Genomic DNA, 23,309 nt, shown 5'->3' with positions numbered 1-23,309 from the left:
TAACAGTTTCCATTAATTTAACAATCCTGGAAGCATGTTGGGATGCTTACATCCCTTTTTCTGGAATAGAATTCTATTGAAGTAAAAATACACAGTCTTTGAATCCATGTCTCATACATCACAATAACGAAATTATTTCCATATCTTGTAAGCACTATTCCTTATTAGGCTATTTTGTTGTGAGGACCCTGGAATGGCTCAGTGCGAGTCATGCCTTTTGTTTGCCTCTGTTTTCCAGTAGTGGTGAAAAACACCTAACCTGAAAGAAATAATGATATATGTGTTTGTAAACAATCTCTTTTTATCTTTGTCTGTCCTTCTAAATCATACATAAAATTATATATACACCTAATGACAGTACTGAATACTAGCCTTGTTGTGTGTCTGGTGAACTCACTTTACATACTTAAACATGTACTTGTGAACCATTGCGGCCAATGTTTATAAAGTGTTTTGTAAACCCTGATCCTGTATCTTGTAGGCAGATATTGGATTTGTATTTCGTAATTCTTGAAGACAACATTTTTCAAGTTTGTTTTACGTAGCATACGTCAGTTTGGCATTTGAGGAAGTAAGGGCCATATTTATACTCTGTTTGCGCCGGAATTGCGTCATTTTTTTTGACGCAATTCCGACGCAAACCTAACTCCATATTTATACTTTGGCTTTAGACGCGTCTAGCGCCAAAGTCCATGGAGTTTGCGTCATTTTTTAGCGTGGACACCTACTTTGCGTTAATGACATGCAAGGTAGGCGTTCCCGTCTAAAAAATTGACTCCGAGGCATGTGCGCCGTATTTACACTCCCGGGCAAAATTCACGCCCGGGAGTGGGCGGGTCAAAAAAAATGACGTACGCCCGCTTTTTGCGCCGTTTTTTAGCGCCTGGACAAGGCAGGCGTTAAGGGACCTGTGGGCTCAGAAGGAGCCCAGAGGTGCCCTCCCATGCCCCCAGGGACACCCCCTGTCACCCTTGCCCACCCCAGGAGGACACCCAAGGCTGGAGGGACCCATCCCAGGGACATTAAGGTAAGTTCCGGTAAGTATTTTTATTTTTATTTTTTGTGGCATAGGGGGGCCTAATTTGTGCCAGACAGAAGTCCCCTGGGCATGGCCATTGGGCAAGGGGGCATGACTCCTGTCTTTGCTAAGACAGGAGTCATTTCTATGGGGGTTGGGAGTCAAAAAAAATGGCGCAAATCGGGTTGAGGTGAAACATTTGCCTCAGCCTGACTTGCCCCATTTTTGGGCGCCCAAGCTCCATATCCCCCTACGCCGGCGCTGCCTGGTGTACGTCGTTTTTTTCCACGCACACCAGGCAGCGCCGGCGGCTAACGCCGTCTAACGTCATTGATTAAATACGGCGCCCGCAAGGCGCTTCAGAATGGCGTTAGCCGGCGCTAATTTTTTTGACGCAAAACTGCGTTAGCGCAGTTTTGCGTCAAAAAGTATAAATATGGCCCTAAATATCTTCTTTTATATGCAATGTAAGAATGCTGATTGTTGGTTGAGAGAGGTGAAACCTTGCTCAAGCAGCACCCACAGTTGACCTCAGCGTAAAGTCACAAGCAAATCCTAAATTAACCTGTGCTCAACCCTCAGGTAGCTTGGCAAAGGAGCAGTTAGGATTAACCCTGGACAGTGTGTAAAGTATTTGTTCAACACTTCAAATAGTAACACAGTGAAAACACATCATAAAAGGGGCTCACAACATAGTAGGAAAATCAATTAATTTTTATTCAATAAAACATGTTAGTAAAAATAGCTCCAAAATACAGAAAGTGCCACCTGTGGATATCAGGTTGCGCGCAAGCCTGATTCAGGGACCCTGTTAGGCCAGCTGAACAGAGTACCTTAAATCCTAGTATGCAGGGTTATGCAAAGATCCACTTTCAAGGTCCAGTCATTTTGACCCTGGCAAAAGAGCAACTGGTTAGCACAGAAATGTAGCAGCACAGCAAGGTAGTAGTCCAGCAGGGCAGCACCCTGGCAAATTGGCAGTCCTTCACAAGCTTAGCAGTCTTTCTTTCTGTCAGAGTATCTACTGGTACAGAAGTTTACAGAAGTGTTGATGTCTAAGGTCCAGTATTCATACCAAGTTGTGCCTTTGATGTTTGGAATATGCTTCTAGAGGTTTCCCTTTGAAGTCCCCAAGCATCCTTCCTTCCCTGTCCTGGTTCCTGACTAACTACATGTGGTATGCAGCCCTTTGTGTAGAGACAGGACATAGCTTATTCAAGTGCAAATGGGGCTAGGCCAAGCTTCTCCCTCCCAACCTGCCAGTTATGTCCCATCGAGGCACACCTAAGCTCCCTATTGTGTGTGACTGTGTAGGAGGAATACACAAAGCTCAACTTTCAACTACTTCCAGTCACTTGACCCAGGCACAGCTACAGGCACTAAATGGCCAAGGCAGTAAAATGGCAACTTTTTAAATGTGGCATTTTCAAAATTGTAATTTAAAATCTAACTTCATCATGTTAGGATTTTTAATTACCATCTTAAAGACACCAAGCATTAACTCACAGCTTAGTAAATGCAATAAGGTAACCTTAATGTGAGTCTATTGGAGAGGTAGGCCTTGTAGTAGTGAAAAACTAATTTAAGAGTTTTTTGTTACTATGTCAAGTTGTACTTGAAGGTACATGCCCTACCTTTTAAATACAGTGCACTCTGCTCTCTGGGCTGTCAAGGGCAAACCTTAGTGGTGATGCACATGTATAAAAAAGGAAGAGTTTGGCCTGGCAAAATATTTTTGACAGGTCAAAGTGGCAGTTAAACTGCACACCAAGGCTGCAATGACATGCAGAGGACATTTTTAAAGGGCCACTAAAGTGGATGGCACAATCAGTGCTGTAGCCCCACTGATAACATTTAATTTACTGGCCATGGACACCTGTAGCGTCACTTTACTAGGGTCTCATAGGTAAATTAATTAGCCAATTGGGGATGAACCATTATTATTATGTTTTAAGGAGTGAGCACATGCACTTTAGCAGTTGTTAGCAGTGGTATGTGCAGAGTCCTAGGGCGTGATAAGAATAAGATCAGCAAAAATGGAGGAGAAAGGCAAAATGTCTGGGGGAAGACCACCCAAAGGCTGACAGGGCTAACATGCAAGCATCAAAATGTATTAACTGTATTTTTTACAAGTGTTGAATGTTCCAGTTATACACAATGCGGTTACAAATAGAGCAGTACAGGCACGCAAACATACCCATCTATGGATTTGACAATGACATTTCTTTCCTCTGTGGGTGTTTGATAACTGAATGCATCAGAATTCCTCACAAGTTACGTTTTCAAGTAAATACCATCATTTGTTTTTCCACATTAAATTGGTTTAAATTGGTTTAAAATGGAATCTTGACTAGTGAGTTAATACTGTTGATGAACAATTCAAGTATATGGGAATAAAGCTATATATTAGAACTAAAGGCAAAATAGATTGAATGCACACTTACTAATTAAGAACTGTTAGAGAAATCAAAAGAATAGGCTCACATGGTTGAATACATATCACATGCTTTTAAATAGTAAGATTGCCAAGAAAATGTTACGACTGGGCACAGGGAAATGTGTATCTAAATGAAACACCTACCTTTAAAAGGAGATAGCAGAGTAATCAACATTAATGTTTACGCTTGATCATAAACCACGAGAGCCTGATTCACAAATGGCCTCCGCAGTCCAGCATTTGTGGCGGGCTCCCTATCCAGCAGTTTCCAATTGCAGAAATCCCACCATGACTTCAAGGCCTTCGCCGCAACTGTGGATGCCGTTTGTAAATCAGGCCCTGAAATTGTGGAAATTGTGAATGTTTGGCCACATATTGCTAATTCTGAATCCATCATGTATTTTACATTTTTAACTGACATTATTCTAGCCATAGTGGCAGACTTTGTTGGTGATCATTTGATGAACTTTACAAATCTCTACTATTGAACAAAACATTTAAGAAATGTGTTTTACTTTATTTTTCCTTTGTGTTCACAGGTTAAGTACAAGAAAGAAATTGGTACTCCAACTCCTATTTCAGATCCTCCAGAAATGAAAAGAGTAAAAGAAAACCAGAAGAATATTAGCAATGTGTGGCCATTTTATAACTACTTTATTTACAACATACAAATAAGCATGCCTATGTTTTCAGTGTGATTGTGATATACTAAATCCCAATTTCTCTAAATTGTTGTTAAAAGTTTAAATATTATCCAGCGTCCACAATTATAATACTTAGATATTAGAGATAAACTATTTTTCTCAGAAAAACAAAGTTTTGATCTACAGCTCTAAGCTTCCCGTTATATTGTATTTGACTGATTTCATGTCAGATTTCACCATAAAGTAAATATTATTTGTGTGAATTTGATATGTGACAGTATATAAAACAGAGAAAGAGAAACAATGATTTCATGGTGCAGAGAGCAACCTATGAAACCCAACACTAGTGCTGTTTGAAAAACAAACACCTTGGGAATATGACACGCTCTCGTTCCCTGTTCCTTTGCAGTGTTCTCACGTATTGTAAACTATTAATGTGATTCCAAAAGACACACTGTTTTTGGGATGTATAGAACTTGTGACCTACAGGTTTTAAAATAGACATCGATGGCTTATTAATTAGGTATCTGGGAACTTTAACCACCCATTGAAGCAATACGACTGAATTAGATTATACCAAAGATACACTACAAAAACAGTCTGTTTTTGTGGCCCCATGACTTGATTCAAAGGAGAAATAGTTCTTTGTAAACAATTATATTTTGATGAATTCATAACCCTTTCAATTCCAGTCATGTCTTGCCTCATGCCATACTCAGGCCTATGACAAATATGTTGAAAATGACAAATATGTTGAAAATGTTTTATCAACAATCCAGTCTAAAAACCACTTCCAAGCTTTCATATTTAGTCAGTCATCATTCCTCAAAAATAGAAAAGTGAATACTACTGTTTATCAAATGGCTATATTATTCACATATGGTGTACACCTTGTAAAGATGTGATTTATGTTAGTAGACCCTCCGTCTTTGGAACATGATATGTTAAATAGTATGTTTGTCATGCAGCTTAGGGAAGTGAATTGCATATGCTGCACAATAAGGAAAATGCAGAATTGAGTAATGAATGTTATCCAACATTACATTTTGCTTTTTAATTTCTCAAGACAAAGGGCTTCATTTCAAGTTTAGTAGATATAGCACCTTCTCTGACTGCCAGTTATTAGAGCAGAATGACCTATGGGGTCCAAATTTCCCACTGTTTAAGGATGTAGGTCCTCCTACACCTAAAAGGTATTTTTCTGTTCTTCTGCAGGTATAGAGAGTGTTCTGAGGAGTTGGTAGTGAAGGCCATTCTTGAACAGTTCAGTAGCCAGTGGGTGAGGGTGTCTCATGTACACTCTTTTACTAATGGGGGAAAAGTTCCTGGGGGCACCACTTCCCACTTTTACACCAAATCTTGTTTGCCTTACTCCAAGCTATTCCGCAATGCACTATTCTAAGGGAACTTCAGGATGGTATAGGCCTTCTGACCCTGAAGGGTGTGCCAGTGCACAGTTTACATTTAACTTACCATGCCATGGGTGTAATATATATATATATATATATATATATATATATATATATATATATATATATATATATATATATATATATATATAATTTTTTATGGTTTTAGAAGGAAGAGTGAGATCTGCAAATAGTGATAATCCCATTTTAAATGACGTAGAGGTCAGGACACATGCACCTGGCACTCAATGGCAGTGTCTCAGTGTGCAGACTGAAAAACTGCTGTAAACGTATGTAGCAAATGGGGGTAGCCATGCAAAAAAGGGGAATTTGCTCACAGTCCCTCGTTGTTCAGTTTATCGTAGTACTAGCTACACATTGGACAGTTTTATACCAGTGTTATAGATGTTCGTTTGAACTGCATGTACAAAAATATACAAGAATCAATTAATGAAAGCACAGAGCAACGGAATGATTAGTATTCTTACGTATTGTAGCAACAACATTCCTGCAGTACCCTTCAAGCCTAGAAAGGAGCAAGAAGGGCAAACGTCATGGAATTTTCAATAATACTAATTTAAACATTAGTAACAAAATACCACTTTTTTACCAGAGAAATGTCCAGGTGCCCCTGGAGTATTGTAGAACTCAGGAAGTTCTCTGGAACACCTTTATCAATAAATGTATTTTATCATTAAACAGGTGTGTACCAGATACTCAAACTTACTTAAGGAATATATCAAAGTTGTTTGATTTGGAATGTCAACCTAGTACAGAATTACTGGTAATATACCACATCATGTGCAATTACAGCTAATCAGAATAACACATTGCACCAACTGCATTTATTGGTGAACTCTCTAATTTTGTTTTAAGGAGAAATTGCATCTTTTTCTTGCACAAATTTTATTTACATACTAAAGACACTCCATTGGGACCACCAGGACTTTCTTTGTGGCCAATGTTAAAAAAATCCATGATTAATCCACTGCCCAGAAATTATAGCAATGACACAGGTACATCGACAATATTTTTATGATTTAAACAGTATCCAGAGATTGTTACTTGTTTTGTGACATGGCTTATTAACTTCAATAAAGATCAGATTGTTACTCTTAATGCACATGATACATCAGTGACTTTGTGCGCTGTTAAAGTATAGCCTTTAAGGATGCCTACTGCAGGAATTCAGTTAAAGAAATACAATCTTACACTGCTGCATATAACTCAAGGTATATTGTACCATATGACCAATTTCTGAGTCTCAATCACATCTCCAAACTAAAAGAGGATTTTTTTTAGTGAAGCTTAGAACCTTAGCAGTAACTTTCTTAAAAGAGGATATCCATTCAGACTCATCCAGAATGCCATTTAACTGCAAGGTATTACCTACAAGAGTTGTTGCTCACTCCAAAATCTTAGACTTAGTCAAATAACACATTGCTCATTAATCTATGAACCTTCTAGGATTAGATTCACTGTACCACCTATGAGTGTCTATTCCCAAGTACTTCTAGATGTAGGTTCTGTTGCATGACCCCAACCCATAGGTCAGGTGCCTGATCATTCGCATACAGTATGTGACAGCTACTTTGTTTGTTTGTTTTGTTTGTCTATCAGGGTTGAAACAGAGACTCTGCTAATCAGAATGCCAGTACTGGCAGTGTTGTAGATAGTAGGTTATTTGGAAACTAGTGTGTACTGCCCATCTATACTGACAACAGTTATGTTGTAACATTAGAGATGCCTTTTACATCTTTCTCCTTGCAGCAAACCATCCACACTACATTAGAAACCTTTGCCTATCACCATAACATCGACCATCACCCCTTATTTATTTTCTAATAAGAAATTGGTGCCCTAAAACACCCCAAATAAATATGTAATTATGTAAACTAGCCAGCACATGTCATGCAAAATCTTATACTCTCTCAGTTTTCATAGGCACTGGAAGCATGCTGCAAAATGAAAAAACATTCAATTTATGTGTCACTGATTTCAAGTTGCCCGATTCCAGGAGCGTTTTGTAGCCTCAAATGCATAATTCAGAAGTAAAATGGTAGGTGACACATTGCAAAGAAGAAGAGTGTATGTAATAAGTTTACCCTACAGGGGAACATTGAGATTTCTGATAATGTGGTAACAAATGTCAATGTGTTTTTCTATCTGAAATTGGCACATTAAGTTGGAGCAACTGGGGTCTGTCTATTCACATTTAGAGACTGAAATACATGTAAGTTTCTGATCTTTGTTGACTTTTAATTTTCATTGCAATTTTAAAGTACATTTCAATATTTACAATGTACCTCTGATCCTCAGATTCACTACAAAGAACAGCCTGGTAAAGCCACATCCGTCAGTGTCACCCCTGAAATTGAAAGGGTCAAGAAGAATCAACAACAATTAAGTCTGGCAAGTCTTTTGAACTTCATATTTTCATGCATGTGTCATGTATGTCTTTTGTACAGTACAGATGCTCTTTTTAACTTTGTATTATCAGTACATTTAAAGCAGTGTGCATACTTCTTTTACATGTGCAAAATATTTCTTTTACCATGCAATTCAATACATAATAATAATATAACATGTTGTACTTCATCAAGCTTATGGGGATTGTGGAATCCCAACCTTCTATTTCATATCCTGAGTGATGTGCACGTAATTCCATACTGCATATTTCCCCTTTTTATTCTAGGCTACAAATTGTCTCTGCCTCAGCTTTGAACTCTCTATGATCAGTAATCATCTTCTTGTTTCTCTGCGAAAATTCAAGTGATAGCGTGGGAGGAAATAGCATGCTATGGGCATGCCATATTTTGGTTAGTCAAATGACTGAACAACCTGTTAGTGTGATTTTGGAATTGTAAAAACATCACTAGCTAGCCATTGTCACGTGTCAAGCGTTTTTCATGAAGAACAATGTTCTCGTGTCTGACCTGCTTGGTTTTACCAAGAATTGGAGGTAGCATAATCTATGAGAGTGTTGAAGGGTTTTAATTTTACAGAATTTTATTCATTCATAAATGATTTTAAAACACTGGCACATAGATCCAATAATGGTCTATGAGGGATTTAATGTTACAGAAATTTCAACATATCCACCTGAGAAACATTACAGACTAATATTCAAAAGGAGAATTAGTTACAATTGGAAATGTGCCTCTTGGGCAGTGACGATGATGGTGAAATACAAGTCAACCATGTTTAGAAGCCAAGATGAACAGTATTTTGTGATAAGAATTCATTGACAATCAATGTAGGAGTAGACGAAAATAAATACAAACAAACAGCAACAAAATCAATAGTGTCAAAGCTGTCCACTAACGTGTTGCATTGAACTTAGCAGAAAAGCTTGGTCCATCTCAGTCCAAGGCTATTCAGTTACTGGAAAGATTGAGGAAAATTATGTAACCATACATGTTTTTTGCTCCAGTGATATTTAAGGCATCCCAACTTGTTTTCCTTCAAGTGTCTTGAGGACATGACTTCAATGATCCTCTCCACCTACTGAAATATTTACAGGTATATTCAAACTGAGCGGACCATTCCCAATAGAAGCAACATGCTAATCATATCTGTTCCCATTTCATTACAGCATGCCAGCACTGTAGCTGACTGGAACCCCACACACAACTAGTATCTGGTTCCCCAGGATTTCCCCCAGGACACACCTTCAAGGAGATAAATGCTACTTAAAGCAAACAAAGTTTCCATTTAGTACCAGACTCATGGTTCTATTTGACCATCTTCCTTGAATATGACTGGTCATAACCTGATCCAAGATCTCACCTTTGAAGAAATTCAAGTGGCTAATTTTGGGTAATTTTCCCAGTGTTTCTCAACAGGTGTGTGGGGATGTTCTTGCGTGTTCTTCCACTCTGCCACTTAGCCCGGACAATTTGGTATTTACCTAGTGGATACTAAAATATTTGTCACTCCCACCTTTTCTGAAAAATGATCCACATAACATCCTGTGGGATTTACTTTTCAGAGGTCCAAGATCTTCAAAATTTCAGAATTAATTTGCAAAAATGTGTTTGAACTGATAAAGATGCATCTCACTGAAAAACAAATCTTCCAGAGAAACCCATTATTCCCTTCTCAAAAGACATGAATATTGTTCATATGTTATAACAGAAACCTGGCCTGCATTTGACATTTTCAGCAGCCAAGAAAAGTACAGAACATGGTTTGATGAATAGGCCAGACAACAATGAGGCCATTCATCCCATTATGTTTTGCACAGTTAAGGTGAAACTATTTCACCTTCCTCTTTAGCTTTGCTCCTGGAATACTGAAGTCATCCTTTATTAGAAAATATGACATGGTTATTTTAGGTACCTTTAAAATAGATTTAAAATAGGCAAATTCTTGCAATCATTAGATATTTCAGATTTCAAAGGTATAAAATGATGTGAAGTTTTCACTGCACAATTGTGTGAGGAGACTGCTGCATGTGGCCCTCTCTGAGGGTCACCCTCAAACATTTTGCCTTCACTCCTTATGTTTTGCTGAATTTGTTTCTGTTGGCGGTATGACTCTGTGCACTATACCACTGCTAACCAGTGCTAAAGTGCTTGTGCTCACTCCCTAAAGAATTGTAAAATTGGTGTACAACTGATTGGCATAGTTAATTTACTTATAGGTCCTTTGTAAAGTGGTATGTCTTATACTCAGGGATAGGAAATGAAATGCTGTTAGTGGGCCTTCAGCACTTGTTGTGACAGACACTTAAGTAGCCCTTTAAAACATATTAGAGCCCTGCCATTGTATCCTGTGTGCTGTGTTATATTGACACATTAACCTCCTTCCCATGGCTAAAACTCCCTTTTTATTACATGTAAAGTCAAGCCTAAGGTAGGCCCCAAGCAGCACATAGGGCAGGGTGCACATGTGCTTTAAAGTTTTACATGTCCTGGTAGTGAAAAACTGCCTGTTAGAAATGGGGTCTTTGGTTCGCAGTCAGGTAACCCCCTGTCCAAGCAAGGACCCTCACTCCAGTAAGGGCAAAGGAGAAACACACCTTGTTAACCCCCACTCACCCCCTTGGTAGCTTGGCACGAGCAGGCAGGCTTAACTCAGAAGCAGTGTGTAAAGTATGTGTACCAACACACAGAGTAATACAGTGCAAACACTACAGAATGGATACCACACCAGTATAGAAAAATAGGTAATATTTATCTAAACCAAACAAGACCAAAACAACAAAAATCCAACATACACAAGTTAAAATAGGAATTTCTAAAAGAATCAGATTCTTACTCCACAGAAAACAAAGGAAACGATGATTTTGAACAAAGTACCTAGTTTGTGTCAAAAATAAAGCTGCGCAGGTACGCGTGTGTCAGAAAAGTCAGCAATGCGTTGATACCTTCCTCGCAAGGGAAGCCGTGCGTCGTTTCTTCTCCGGTCAGGTTGGTGATGCATAATTTTTCTCCCTCGCAAGAGAGCGATGCATCGATTCCGATTCCGGACAGGGCACTTCGGATCTGTGCAAAGTTGGGATGACTTTGACGCCCAGGGACTATGAGTGGAAAATCCAGTCACATGGTGTTAGGAAAATGCTCTATGTGGGGTTTGCGTCATTATCAGCAACAGCAAGCGGGTGTTGCACAACGTTTCTCCAGCTGTGATGCATCGATCTCCCAGCCGCGATGCAGATGGAGCATCGATTTCTGCCTCAAAGCCAGCAGCAAGTCTTTTATCAGCCATTTTGCAGATAGTGAGTTTAAATTTTCCCTGCACGGTTTTCTGTGCGTGGATTTTCAGCTCTTCTTCTGCCAACTTCACCTTTCAAGGACCCAGGGACTGGATAGGACACCACTTGGCAGGGCAGGAGTCACAGCAGAGAGTCCAGCTGCTGGCAGAGGAAGGCTTTGATGTCCCTGGGGCTTCAAAACAGGAGGTCAGCTCAGTTCAAGCCCTTGGAGATTCTTCTCAAGCAGGAATGCAAAACAAAGTCCAGTCTTTGTCCCCTTTCACAGGCAGAAGCAGCAACTGCAGGATAGCCCAACAAAGCACAGTCACAGGCACGGTCCGCACTTCTCCTCAGCTCTTCAGCTCTTTTCCTTGGCAGAGATTCCTCTTAAATCGAGAAGTGATCTTGAAGAAATTTAAAGTCTGGGGTTTTGGGTAAACTACTTATACCCCTTTCTGCCTTTGAAGTAGGCAAACATCAAAAGAAAGTCTCTGTTGTTTACAGGATACTGCCTTGCCCAGGCCAGGCCCCAGAAACACACCAGGGGGTTGGAGACTGCATTGTGTGAGGGCAGGCACAGACGATTCAGGTGTAAGTGACCACTTCTCCCTCCACTCCAGCACAGATGGCTCATCAGGATATGCAGGCTACACCCCAGCACCCTTTACCTCTCTGTCTAGAGGGGATTCACAACCAGCTCAACTGTCAGTGAGATGCAGACAGGGAATCCACAAACAAGCAGACTCACAGAATGGTTTAAGCAAGAAAATTCCCACTTTCTAAAAGGGCATTTTCAAACTAATAATCTAAAACCCAACTTTACTTAAAGACATATTTTTAATTTGTGAGTTCAGAGACACCAAACTCCAAATTTCCATCTGCTCCCAAAGGGAATCTACACTTTGAAGTTATTTAAAGGCAGTCCTCATGTTAACCTATGAAAGAGATAGGCCATGCAACAGTTAAAACCAAATGTAGTAGTATTTCACTGTTAGGACATGTAAAACACACCAGTACATGTCCCACATTTAACATACACTGCACCCTGCCTATGGGGCTACCTACGGTCTACCTTAGGGGTGCCTTACGTGTATAAAAAGGAAGGTTTGGGCCGGCAAGTGATTACACTTGGCAGGACAAATTGGCATTGCAAGACTGCATACACAGACACTGTAGTGGTAGGTCTGAGTCATGTTTGCATGGCTTCTCATGTGGATGGCACAACCAGGGATGCAGGCCCACTAGTAGCATTTGATTTATAGTCCTTGGGCACCTCTAATACACTTCACCAAGGAATTACTAGTAAATCAAATATGCCAATCAGGGATAAACCAATCACCAATACAATTTAGACAGAGAGCATATGCACTTTAGCACTTGTTAGTAGTTGTAAAGTACCCAGAGTCCTAAATCCAACAAAAATTGGTCAGAAAAAATAGGAGGAATGAGGCAAACAAATTGGGGATGACCCTGCAAAAATGGCCAGGTCCAATACTGCCAAATTCATTTTCCACTGCGGTGAGGCCTACGTCTCGCATAGGATAACATTGGGTTACCCTATTTCATTTAATAAGTTATAATTTGTGTTAGGGAAGAGTTGGAAATGTCACCTTCGGTATATAAGAGATTGTGTTTTAAAATCCCCTTTAATGGTAAAGTCTGATTTTAGGTGGACATTCTGTAAATGCCCTTTTAGAAAGTTGGCATTTTCCTTATCCTAACCATTTGATGTCTGAAGCCTTTTTCCTGAGTCACATAAATAGGCATAGTTGGCAGTAGGCCTATGTGTATTTCACCCAGACTGCTGCACAACAGAGGGACTGCATTTTGGCAGGATGTGCCATGCAACTATGATGGGGGAAGGCCTACTTGTACTTCAAAAGCCCTGCCTCAGCTCACACTCAAAGGTCTTCTTACTAGCCTATTGTAAACCAAGACAGACTAGGACCAGCGGAGGTAAGAGGGAAATTCTAGACACTTATGTGGTGGGAAAACTCCAAACGTTTCTTCCATGTGAAAGCTGGCAGCAGGAATAAAATAGATCCCTCAGATCTACTCTTCAGTTTACTTTCTGGACCTTTGGAAGGGCTCTCAGAGGACTGTCTGCTACTGTGGCCTGCAAGAATACTTTGCTGCACCTGAAATGACTGATTTGCTGCCTGGAGCCTGCCTTGAACCCTCAGATGTCTACCCTACTGTTTGAGCCCTGCTTCATCACCTGAACCCAGGACTACCAGAGTGACTCCAAGGGCTAGTTTGCTGACCTCCTGTTCAAAGCCACAGGGACAAAACCGGCTCCCATGATCTTGAACCCAAACATGGACCCAGTCTGAGTGAGTCCTGAAACCCCAAGTGGTGCCTCTCCAGTCCTTGACCTTTAGTTATAGTGTTAAAGGTAGTCACATAGCTAAAATCCAAAACTTGGGACATAACAAGATTTGGCAAAAACCTGCCCTGAAAACTGAGGAAAAAACGGTACAAACCTGCTCATCGATCTGCCCAAGGTGCATCACTAGTCAGCCTCACTTCACAGTAGCTCCCACTACATACTTCTCCAAAGCAGTAAATGTGGTTCAGCGGTCCTTCACCAAAGGGGTAACCGGCCTCATGGACCTCTCGTCAGCTACAGCCTCCTGCCTTGTCCTGCTGGAGTTTTTCAGCTTCCAAAGCAGAGACACATGTAGAAATCTTCATTGCAACCTTGTCCAGCGGCTCCCCGATGATGATGCTATTTCATTGGACACCGCCTGCAGTCTTGCCTTGCTGAGCTTTACCTTTTCAGAACATTTTGTCCAAACTTTCTTCTGAATCTGAAGATAATCGCAGACCAGGTCAAATGCACTTCTTTTATCTGAACCACGTTATATCACAGTCGGCCATATTTTTTAACTCTGACCCTGTCTTGCATGACTAGATGTCCGCCGTTGGTGCTTTGATCTTTTAGAGGCTAGTTTTTACCTCAAACTTCAAAAATGTTCAACTTCAGTTCCACTGATTGAATTTTTGCTGTTTTGATGTGAAATTATTTATTAAAATGTACTAAATTTTTCTTAATTGGTGTGGTATTTTTCTTTTGTTTTCACTTCATTACTGTTTGTGTGCTGCATAAATAATTCACACATTGTCTTTAAGTTAAGCCTGACTGCTTTTTGTGCCAAGCTGCCCTCGGTTAATCACAGGTTATATCAGGGACTTTGGTGGTTAACCCTTATCAGGGATTGTGGGTGTTGCTTGAGCATGGGAAATACCTGAGTCAAACAACAATCCCATTTCTCACACTGGTGTTCAGCAGTATGGATCAGGACTTTTGTTTGTGCAGTGCCATAAAGTTATTTGTGTTATACATGAAACTCCCAGATACATTACTTGACACCAGAGTTGACCTTTTTTAAGTTCTCTATTGGCTTTTTCTCCTTTATATAACTTCAAGTGCCCTGCATTCCTTTATTTTTCCATGAAAATAGATCTGATCAAGTTGTACACCCTTAACAGGACCGAGCTGCTGAAGCTCTACAAGGAGAAGGGGCTGAAGACTGGAAAGAAGGCTACCAAAATGGATCTCCAGGTAGCCCTCAGAGCCATTAAGAATTCAGAGATGGTAGACCATCCCAGAGGAGGAGGATGAGGAGGATGGAGCACTCTCAGAGGATGATGAGGAAACTAAGGATTCAGACCTGGGTCCTGAGCCAAGTGGAGAGGCCAACTCAACTCCATCAGATGTCCAGGATGCACAGGATGGGGCAGGGAGCAGTGTGTCTGCTAGGGGTCTGTCCCCAGAACAGCTGGAGGACAGTAAGGCAGAGAGGGATCTCAAACTGCAACTGGCCAACATGAAGCTAGAAGAATAGGAGAGGATGACTGAGGCAGAAAGATCTTTGGGCAGAAAGAAAGCTGAAGCTGAGAGAGCCTTGGCAAGGGAGAGACTGACTGCAGAGGAAAGAAGAATGGACCGTGAGCTCAGTCTCAGAGAGTTAGACATAAGTGTCAAGTAAGCAGAGTCAAGAAATCTTAGTGGCAGCATACCTCCTGTGTCCACTGGAGAGGTAAAGGTCCATATACAACAAGAGCTGGTGCCTAATTATGTGGTAAGGAATGCTACAGACAAGTGGTTTTCTGCATATCAGGTAGCACCGAGGGTACACTAGGTTCCAGAAGAGTACTGGGGGGTGGTTTAAGAAAACTCATGCCTACGGTGAGGATAGAAACACTTCTTAAACTTGAGACAGATGACTAAACATTCCTAAACCAGTCTTGTCTGGGTTTCTTTGGTTACTCCAGCAAGGCACTGAATGGTTGGGTGAGGGACAGCAAAGTTAATGAATATACTGGGGTGTACAGCTTGATTTTGAGGGAGCACATGCTCAATACTTGTTTTACAGAACTGCACCAGCACCTAGTGGGTAGCAGCCCTACTGATCCCTGAAAAGATGCTGAGGAGACAGACGTCTGAATCAGCACCAGAGTGTCCAAGAAGGCATCTGGGGGGACTCCCAAACGGGTGGCCAGGCTTGCCATCCGAAGAAGGAGGAGGAGATAAAAACAGGAAGAAGTTCTTTCAAGGCCCCCAAAATAGTTCACAGGGGAAAGGGTCCCATTCCCATTCTGGTCACCAGAAGAAAGGTTTTGCTGACAAGAACACTGGTAAATTTGTCCCAAAGTGTTATGAGTGCTACCAGTATGAGGGCAACAAGGGCAATGCCTAGTGTCCCAAGAGGGCACAGCCCCTCTGTGGTGGGAAGACCCCATGTTTTTCAGTATAGCGCTTGCAGCGGAGAAGGCTTCAGTTCATGTGGAGGGGACATCTGAGGTTACTCTAGTGTTCCTGGGTGACAAAGAGTTGGTGCCCAAAGCCTGCAATGCCTTCTAAATACAGGCAGTGGGTCACAACCAATAGGCAGAGGGGGAGACGCTGAGGGACACAGGAGCAAGTATGACTACTGTCAGGCGTCATCTGGTATCATCAGAGCAGGTGATACCACAGGGTTTTAGTAGCAGACAACTTGGTAAGCCACTACCCTGTGGCACTGGTTCTCTTTGAGTGGGGGGGTCTCATGTTTCATGAAAGTTGCTGTGAGCCTTGCTATTTCTGTGGACTGTCTGTTAGAGAATGATCTGGAGAGCACTGCCTGCAAGGAAGTGGAGCTCAGGTCATACCTGGAAATGTTGGGGTTGCCTGAGTGGGTCTGTGTGACCACCAGTTCACGGCTTTCGAGGAAGAGAGAGAAGGAGGTCTGGAGCATAGAAAAATGTCCCAGACAGCTACCGAGAAAGTGAAGAGGAGGGACTGTTAGAAACCAGTACTTCAAACTCCCAGGGTACAGGTGGATGGAGCACCAGAGGAGGCCTCTCCGGAACCTCCAGTGGAGGACATGTCCTTCTTTTATGACCTGCCTGAAATTGCTGGATGGCAAGTAGAAGATGGGCCCAAAAGGCAGAGGTTCTGTAGGGCACAGAAGGAGTCCCCAAACCTGGAGTGCATGAAGCATCAGACTGAAGCCCAAGCAACTGGTCATGCCTCTGGAGAGCACCTCATATACTAGGAGAATCACTTCTTGTATATTGAATCTGTGCATGTGGCAACATGTGCTTTGGTAGTCCCCCAATGCTATGGGGCCTTCCTACTGGGTCTGACTAATGAAATGTCCCTGACAGGACATCTGGAGCAGGACAAGATCTTTACCAGGCTTGTTTCCCACTTTATTTAAGCCTTGGGTGAGGATAGCCTCAGATACATTTTGCAGGATTGTCTCACTTGCCAGGCCAGTGGAAGAACAGGGAACAAGGTGAAGGATCCCTTGAATCCCTCACCCGTCATTGGAACCCCCTTTGAAAGAGTGAGCATGAACATTGTTGGACCCTTGGACCACAAGACAGCCTATGTCACTAGGTACCCAGAGGCAATCCTTTGAAGTAGGGGAAGTTTCTAGAGGTTTCTTTTTTAAGCATTTGGAATTTCCTGACTCCCTCGCCTTGGCTCTAAGATGCCAGCAGAGACAATGCAGTGGTGACAAGCCCTTTGTGCAAAGGCACGGAAAAGCATACTTCAGTTGCAAATGGGGTTGTGCCCAGCTCCTCCTCCATTCTGCCAGCAGATGGGCCATTTAAGCAAACCTACTCCCTCTGTTGTGTGACTGTAAGAGAGGAATTCACAAAGTCAAACTGCCAACTACATACATCTGACCTAGGACACAATGCAGACACTAAATAGCAAATGACAAGGGTGTGCTAACTATATGAAAGTGGCATTTTCAAAATTGTATTTTAACATCCAACTTTACCAACAAAGAGAATTGTTTGTTTCCATTTCATAGAACACAATATGCTTATCTCTTCCCATTCAAAGGTTAGCACTATAAGGTAACCCAATGTTATCCTAAGGGACAGGTAGGCCTTACAGAAGTGAAAAACAAATGTAGGAGATTTTCATTACCAGGACGTGTAAAACTTAAAAGTACAAGTCCAACCTTTTAACCACAATGCACCCTGCCCTTTGGGCTACCTAGGGCTTAACTTGGGGTGGCTTATAGGCAATAAAAGGGAGGTTTAAGGCTTGACAATTATGTTCCTAAGTCGAATCAGCAGTTTAAAACTGCATTCAAGTCACAACTGGGGGCCTGGGACATGTTTATTCTTCATGCCCTGTGTTTATGGTATACCACACTCCAAGGAACCTATAATTTAAATAAATATGCCAATTAGGTATACACCAATTGTATAATGTTTAAGGGAGTACACACAAGCACTTTAGCACTTGTTAGCAATGGTAATGTACACAGAGTCCTAAGGCCAACAAAAACAAATTCTAGAAAAATTGAAGGAAAAAGGCAAAATGTTTTGGGAAGACTACCCTAAGGCTGACAGGTCTGAGTATATTTATCAAAATTCACAATTTTTTTAATTAGATTTTGTCAAAGTGTATATTAAACTGTGATTTTGCCCATCCGTAATTTAAAGCTGAGTAAAATATTTAAAGTTTTTTTAGGACTAGTTGTTTTGTTTTTTTCCCTTGAAAATCAAATCTTTCGCTACCACCATTAAAGGATTGTATATTCCAATTTTCATACATTTTGTTGTCAATCCTCTAGCTTTCCTTGTGATTCATGGAATCACACCATAATTCCTGTGTTTTGAAAACACACTTTGCTTCATAGTGTAGTATTTAAATATGTTTGCCTCTTACAGTTTTGACAGTCAGCTACCAACAATACTCTGACTCCATTGGGCAGCATGCTTGCAGGAATACAGGGGGGTTGCAGTTCTGCTAACAGGCATCACACCTTATGGGATGCTAAAGGTTGACAGTCCGGGACGCAAAAAAGGGGACATTCTAACAGGCAGTCGATTTTTATTTGACATGAACGGCTCCTTGGATCTGCAAAGGACTTCCATGCACAACCACACAACCTTAAATTCCATCAAGCTACATGGAACTATGTACTCCAAAGAGAGATTGTAGGTTGTGGTCCCATTACTTGTGTTTTGTTTAAAGGTTTTGATTTTTGCATAACATTCTTAACATACTATACTTCTAACCAACAGATTCAGTACAAAGAACAACTCGGCAAAGTTACTTCTGTTAGCATCACACCTGAAATGGAAAGGGTGAAGGCAAATCAGGAAAATCTTAGCACGGCAAGCTGTTTTTATTAACTTTCATTTTTTGCAAAATGTATTGTATACTTTAATACAGGGTCACAAGCTCTTTGTGGTACCTCAAGTTTGTATTGAGTTTTAAAATAAGCTCATATCTGATCTAAAACTGTACACTTCCCCATGATTACAAGAACTAAAAATTTAAAGCATGTTTAAATGTTATTACAAACACATTCTACTGTCATTTTCACATGGCAACATTTACAAAAGCTTATTTGCATAGTCATGTTGGTTTATATTTTGTGAATATGTTTAATAAAGTTATAAAATATACTTATTTTCAAACATGCATTTTGTGCTTATGTCTGTCAGACTCTGTGGGCACTGTTCAAGATTGTATTTGTGATGCAAACACAAACTTGTGGCTGAAAATACCTAAATATGTCCCTTTAGTCCTGTCAGAAATCAAGAAATGATTTCCTTTTGGGGTGTAAATGGATATACTACTGCATAATTCTCTTATATGAGTAGGGGAAATACAACACAAGTGGGTATTCAAAGGTTTGGTTTGCTTTGGTAGTTTGAGAACACCTACAAACATTTATGATTTTGGGCCTTCCAAACTGGAATCTCCTGGTGAAACAAATCTAGTGGTGTTGAGGCAATTCGTTTTTTCATTTTCATTAACAAATTTGCTCATTGGGAGTTTGTTTATGGAAAAGAAAAAACCTTTTAAACGCTTGGTGTAAGAGTCGGTCATCAATCATACATATGGCTTTGTATGAACCAGCTCATTTATTCAAACCCATAGAGTTTCCTGCAGTGCCTCAGTCCTGTTTAAATTTGGTGAGAGTAAAGGCAAGGTGATGTGTGTAAAGTCCTCTACCACTTAGACTGCCTTCACTCCTTCTGCCAAATCCTAAATTGTGATAATCTATCTTCAGTGGGATGAAATGAAGTACCTCATACTAGATTGCTAATTTTAAGGACTCACATCCAGATACAATTCAAAAACTTTCAGAATCTTGAACTTTTCATAACGAAGTTGAGGAGCCATTTTCAGGAAGGTATTTGTTGCAAAAATTCAGGGATGTGGAATTTAATAATAAAAGTTTACTTGTCCATGGGACCGGTTGCTTCATAAATGTACCTGCCCTGTATAACAATCAACTTGTCTCTTTAGTGCCACTTTAGTGAATCAAAAGTTGCCAAGCGTGTGCCTTAGAATAAACCCCTTAATTTTTGGAGCCCCTGTTGCCCCCATCTAACCAGACAGGCATCCTGAAATATATCTGGCACAAGAGGATTCTTGAGAATACCAATACCAATTAATCCTACCTATCCTCATTTTTTTCTGCCAAATAGTCCAGCCCCTGAAGGCAGCCTCAAGCACCTTAAATCATATCTTTTTGTAGTAGCTAGGTTCTACAAGTGACAACAAACACCAGTTTGATGATAGCTCAGTTAGCAACTCATAGATATTTGGTGTGTAATTTTGGAGCCCTTCCACCCTCTCTTTGTATATGAACAAAGGCCTAATGAATTGCAGAGCAGCTGCCATCCATTATAACCTTAGGTTCGGAAGGGCCCAGCCGCATCTTTCGCAGGGAAAAGACAACCATTTATTTGTCCTCCCGATCTTCCCGATGACCAAATAAACCTAGCGATCATGGCTTCCATGCCCGTAAACTATGATCTTTCAAATTCTACCAGGAGAGCCCAGAACAGGTAAAGGAGCTTCGGTAATAATAAAAATTTTACAATATTGCAACAACCCATTATCATCAGGTGAAAATTATTCCATCTCACCAGATCCTGCTTTGCCTTCCCCATTATTGGAACCATATTTAACTTAAGTATTTGATACCATTCAGCACTAATTGAAATCCTCAAATATACCGCATGTTCGACCTTCCATGCATCTTGCGTAGGGGAGTTGCTATTTGCAACCACCTGAATTTTACGAACATTCAAGGAGTACCCCGAAAACTCTCCAAACTTATCAGCTTCTACCTCAAATTCCCACAGTGCGGTATTCAGGTTGCCAGTTAGTGGTAACTAACAGTCCCATGGTTTGAATGCTCTTTTCATCAGTTCTTCTCTAATATTTTCCCATACTGAGGAAGTTTGGAAAAGTATTCCTGATAAGGGCAGAAGTAACATTTCTTCCAGGGTGGGGGAAAAAGCGTTTAGAGGGAAAGTGAACTTGTAAAGGTGCAATAGGTTTTCACATGAGCAAATCTACACATGCATGTTTGCTGGTGCTATAATGCAGTTCCCATATTTTTGTGGGAGTACAATTTCCTGACCTACTTCTGTAAATTCTTGTGAATTCAAGAAAACTGTAAATATGCACTAATGCGAGGACATATGTCATGAGTGCACTTTTGTGGCTTTAGGAATTGGGCCCTAATTAGGTCTGGCATTAACAAAGACCTTTTGTTTTTATTAAAATGATATATCTTTCTCTATTTACCTATTGACTGGCTTCCCTGTGAGTGACAGCATTTTGCTGTTTCACAAGGAGCATATAAGTGCAAAAGGTAGCTTTATTCAGTGCCAGGAACGTTGTGGCAATCTGTGCTTTTTGAGAACATTTTTATTTTTTTTAATGTATATCATAATGGTGATGGCCAGGCAGCTCTCAGAGCTATAACATTGTACAAAAACCATGTGAAAACAAGACACACATTGACAAAACCAAAAGGCTGACCTCCAATGTCAGACCTTTTGACTTTGCCAATTGTTGTTTATTTTCACGTTTACAATAATCCTGTTTAAAGTTGATAACCTCATTTTCTTTATGAATATTTTTTTGGAAATACTAGCATTCATCAACACATTTTACTATAAAATGTTTCAAAGAAATGGTACCTAAAATTTCACAGTAGATTGGCATAACATTTTTTCCTCATTGCTTTTTCTGTGAGCAATTTATGTTGAAAGTAAAAAATCACTAACCTTGCATATAAGATTCTGCAAGTATTTGCAGTTAATCAGAGATGAGACATCAACAACCTGGGAAACAGAGGCAAAAAGTTAAGGGAGACCACGCCAAGGATGAAAAGTCTAACAGAGAGCATTATACGTAGCCTCAAATTATTAAACTTTGCAAACGTAGATACGTTTTCATACTGGAACGACTGTCAGTAGTGCTGTAACTGGCTTACAACATTTGCTTGGAACGCTCACCCTAATAATAAAGACTTTGCATGAATTAACCATAAATACAAGTTGCAAACTGCATATGAACACAAATATTCCTTTAACTGCTGACAGTGCCCTTCCCTGATTTATATTGTACTGTAAACTGGCAGCCAAAGGGATTGTGCAGGAAGGGGTTGGCCTACTTGTCTCAAGGATAAAATAGACCTGAAAACGTGTTGTCCTTGTCCTCAAACAATATGTCCTGGGCTTCAGGCTAAAAGAATTCCACATCCCTGAAAATGTACGTTTATGGCCAGAAACAGCTCCTTCTGCACCAGTAAGTAAGCCAATACAATATTCTTGAAAGGTGTAAAATGATTTATTACTGTAGACTTCTCTGCTATTAGTACCAAGAAGTCTATAGGGTGGGAAGTGAGTATTCCAAGGTGTGGGTTGCCTCGGAGGTTTGTGAAACAACCACAAACATGTACATTTCTGGAATTTCCTAAACTGTGATGTTTCCCTTCCCACCTTGAAATGGTGAGGAATTGACTCTAGGGTGGGATTACCTCAGATGTTCTGGAAATGTTGTGGCAAAGCTTTTTCCACAAATATGCATCCCAGGGTAATAAATGTGCATTTGTACATGAGGCTTTCTTTCTTTTTTTAGAATTCTGCATAATGTTGAATAATTCACAGAGCCAATAAGAGCCATTGGACATCATATAACATTCTCAAAAGCATGCCTGGAAACCTGCACCTGGTGCAGCTTCTATCTAAACTAGCATGAATGATGCTAAATAGAGGAAAATAACAAATTTGCACCCATACATAGTTGCAATTATTTGGCTGAAGATGTTAATTTTCTTTGTTTATAGTACTTACTCTCTTCCTTATAATTCATGGCAGGCTGTTGATTAGTTTAAGGTGAATAGCAGCGAGGGACGGGATGCGTCTGTGCCTTACTGTATGGAAGTCTTATCACTCACACAATTAGTAACTCACTGTTCATCTGATGTAGTTCATTAAATGCTTTACTTATAAAGTTTCAGTATATTTTGTCAAAATATGTATAACCTTTTTACATGTTGTGTGCTACTTAATTTCAATTGCTGTTCAACATCATAAAAATAAACATGCACATCTAATTGATGCATATCTTACCTGAAACTATATTTTTTTTAACTTTAGATTCACTACAAAGAGCAACCGGGAAAAGTTACTCCTGTAGGTGTAACTCCCGAGATGGAAAGAGTAAAAAAGAATCAAGAAAACATCAGCTCGGCAAGTGAACTGCATTAATATGTTGAATAACACAGTTGTAGAGCCTATTCAAAGAAGAAGGTTATAAAACTAAATATGT

At 40.4% G+C, this 23,309-nt stretch overlaps 1 protein-coding gene across 8 annotated transcripts in view; it reads left to right on the top strand.

The window, feature by feature from the left end:
• NEBL (nebulette) overlaps window positions 1-23,309 on the top strand; it is a 743,048-nt gene that overhangs the window by 620,130 nt on the left and 99,609 nt on the right. For 5 of the 8 annotated variants that reach the window (XM_069211783.1, XM_069211782.1, XM_069211780.1 and 2 more), the window contains 4 exons: window positions 3,995-4,087; window positions 7,828-7,920; window positions 18,746-18,838; window positions 23,138-23,230. The exons of the other annotated variants lie outside the window; for them this stretch is intronic. In XM_069211783.1, the coding sequence (XP_069067884.1) occupies window positions 3,995-4,087; window positions 7,828-7,920; window positions 18,746-18,838; window positions 23,138-23,230 (372 nt within the window). The remainder of the gene's footprint in view (window positions 1-3,994; window positions 4,088-7,827; window positions 7,921-18,745; window positions 18,839-23,137; window positions 23,231-23,309) is intronic. 8 annotated transcript variants of the gene reach the window in all.

Source organism: Pleurodeles waltl, chromosome 10, assembly GCF_031143425.1.
Source record: "Pleurodeles waltl isolate 20211129_DDA chromosome 10, aPleWal1.hap1.20221129, whole genome shotgun sequence".
NCBI lineage: Eukaryota > Metazoa > Chordata > Amphibia > Caudata > Salamandridae > Pleurodeles > Pleurodeles waltl.
Note: the sequence above shows the minus strand (reverse complement) of the source record. Positions and strands in the feature narration are given on the sequence as shown.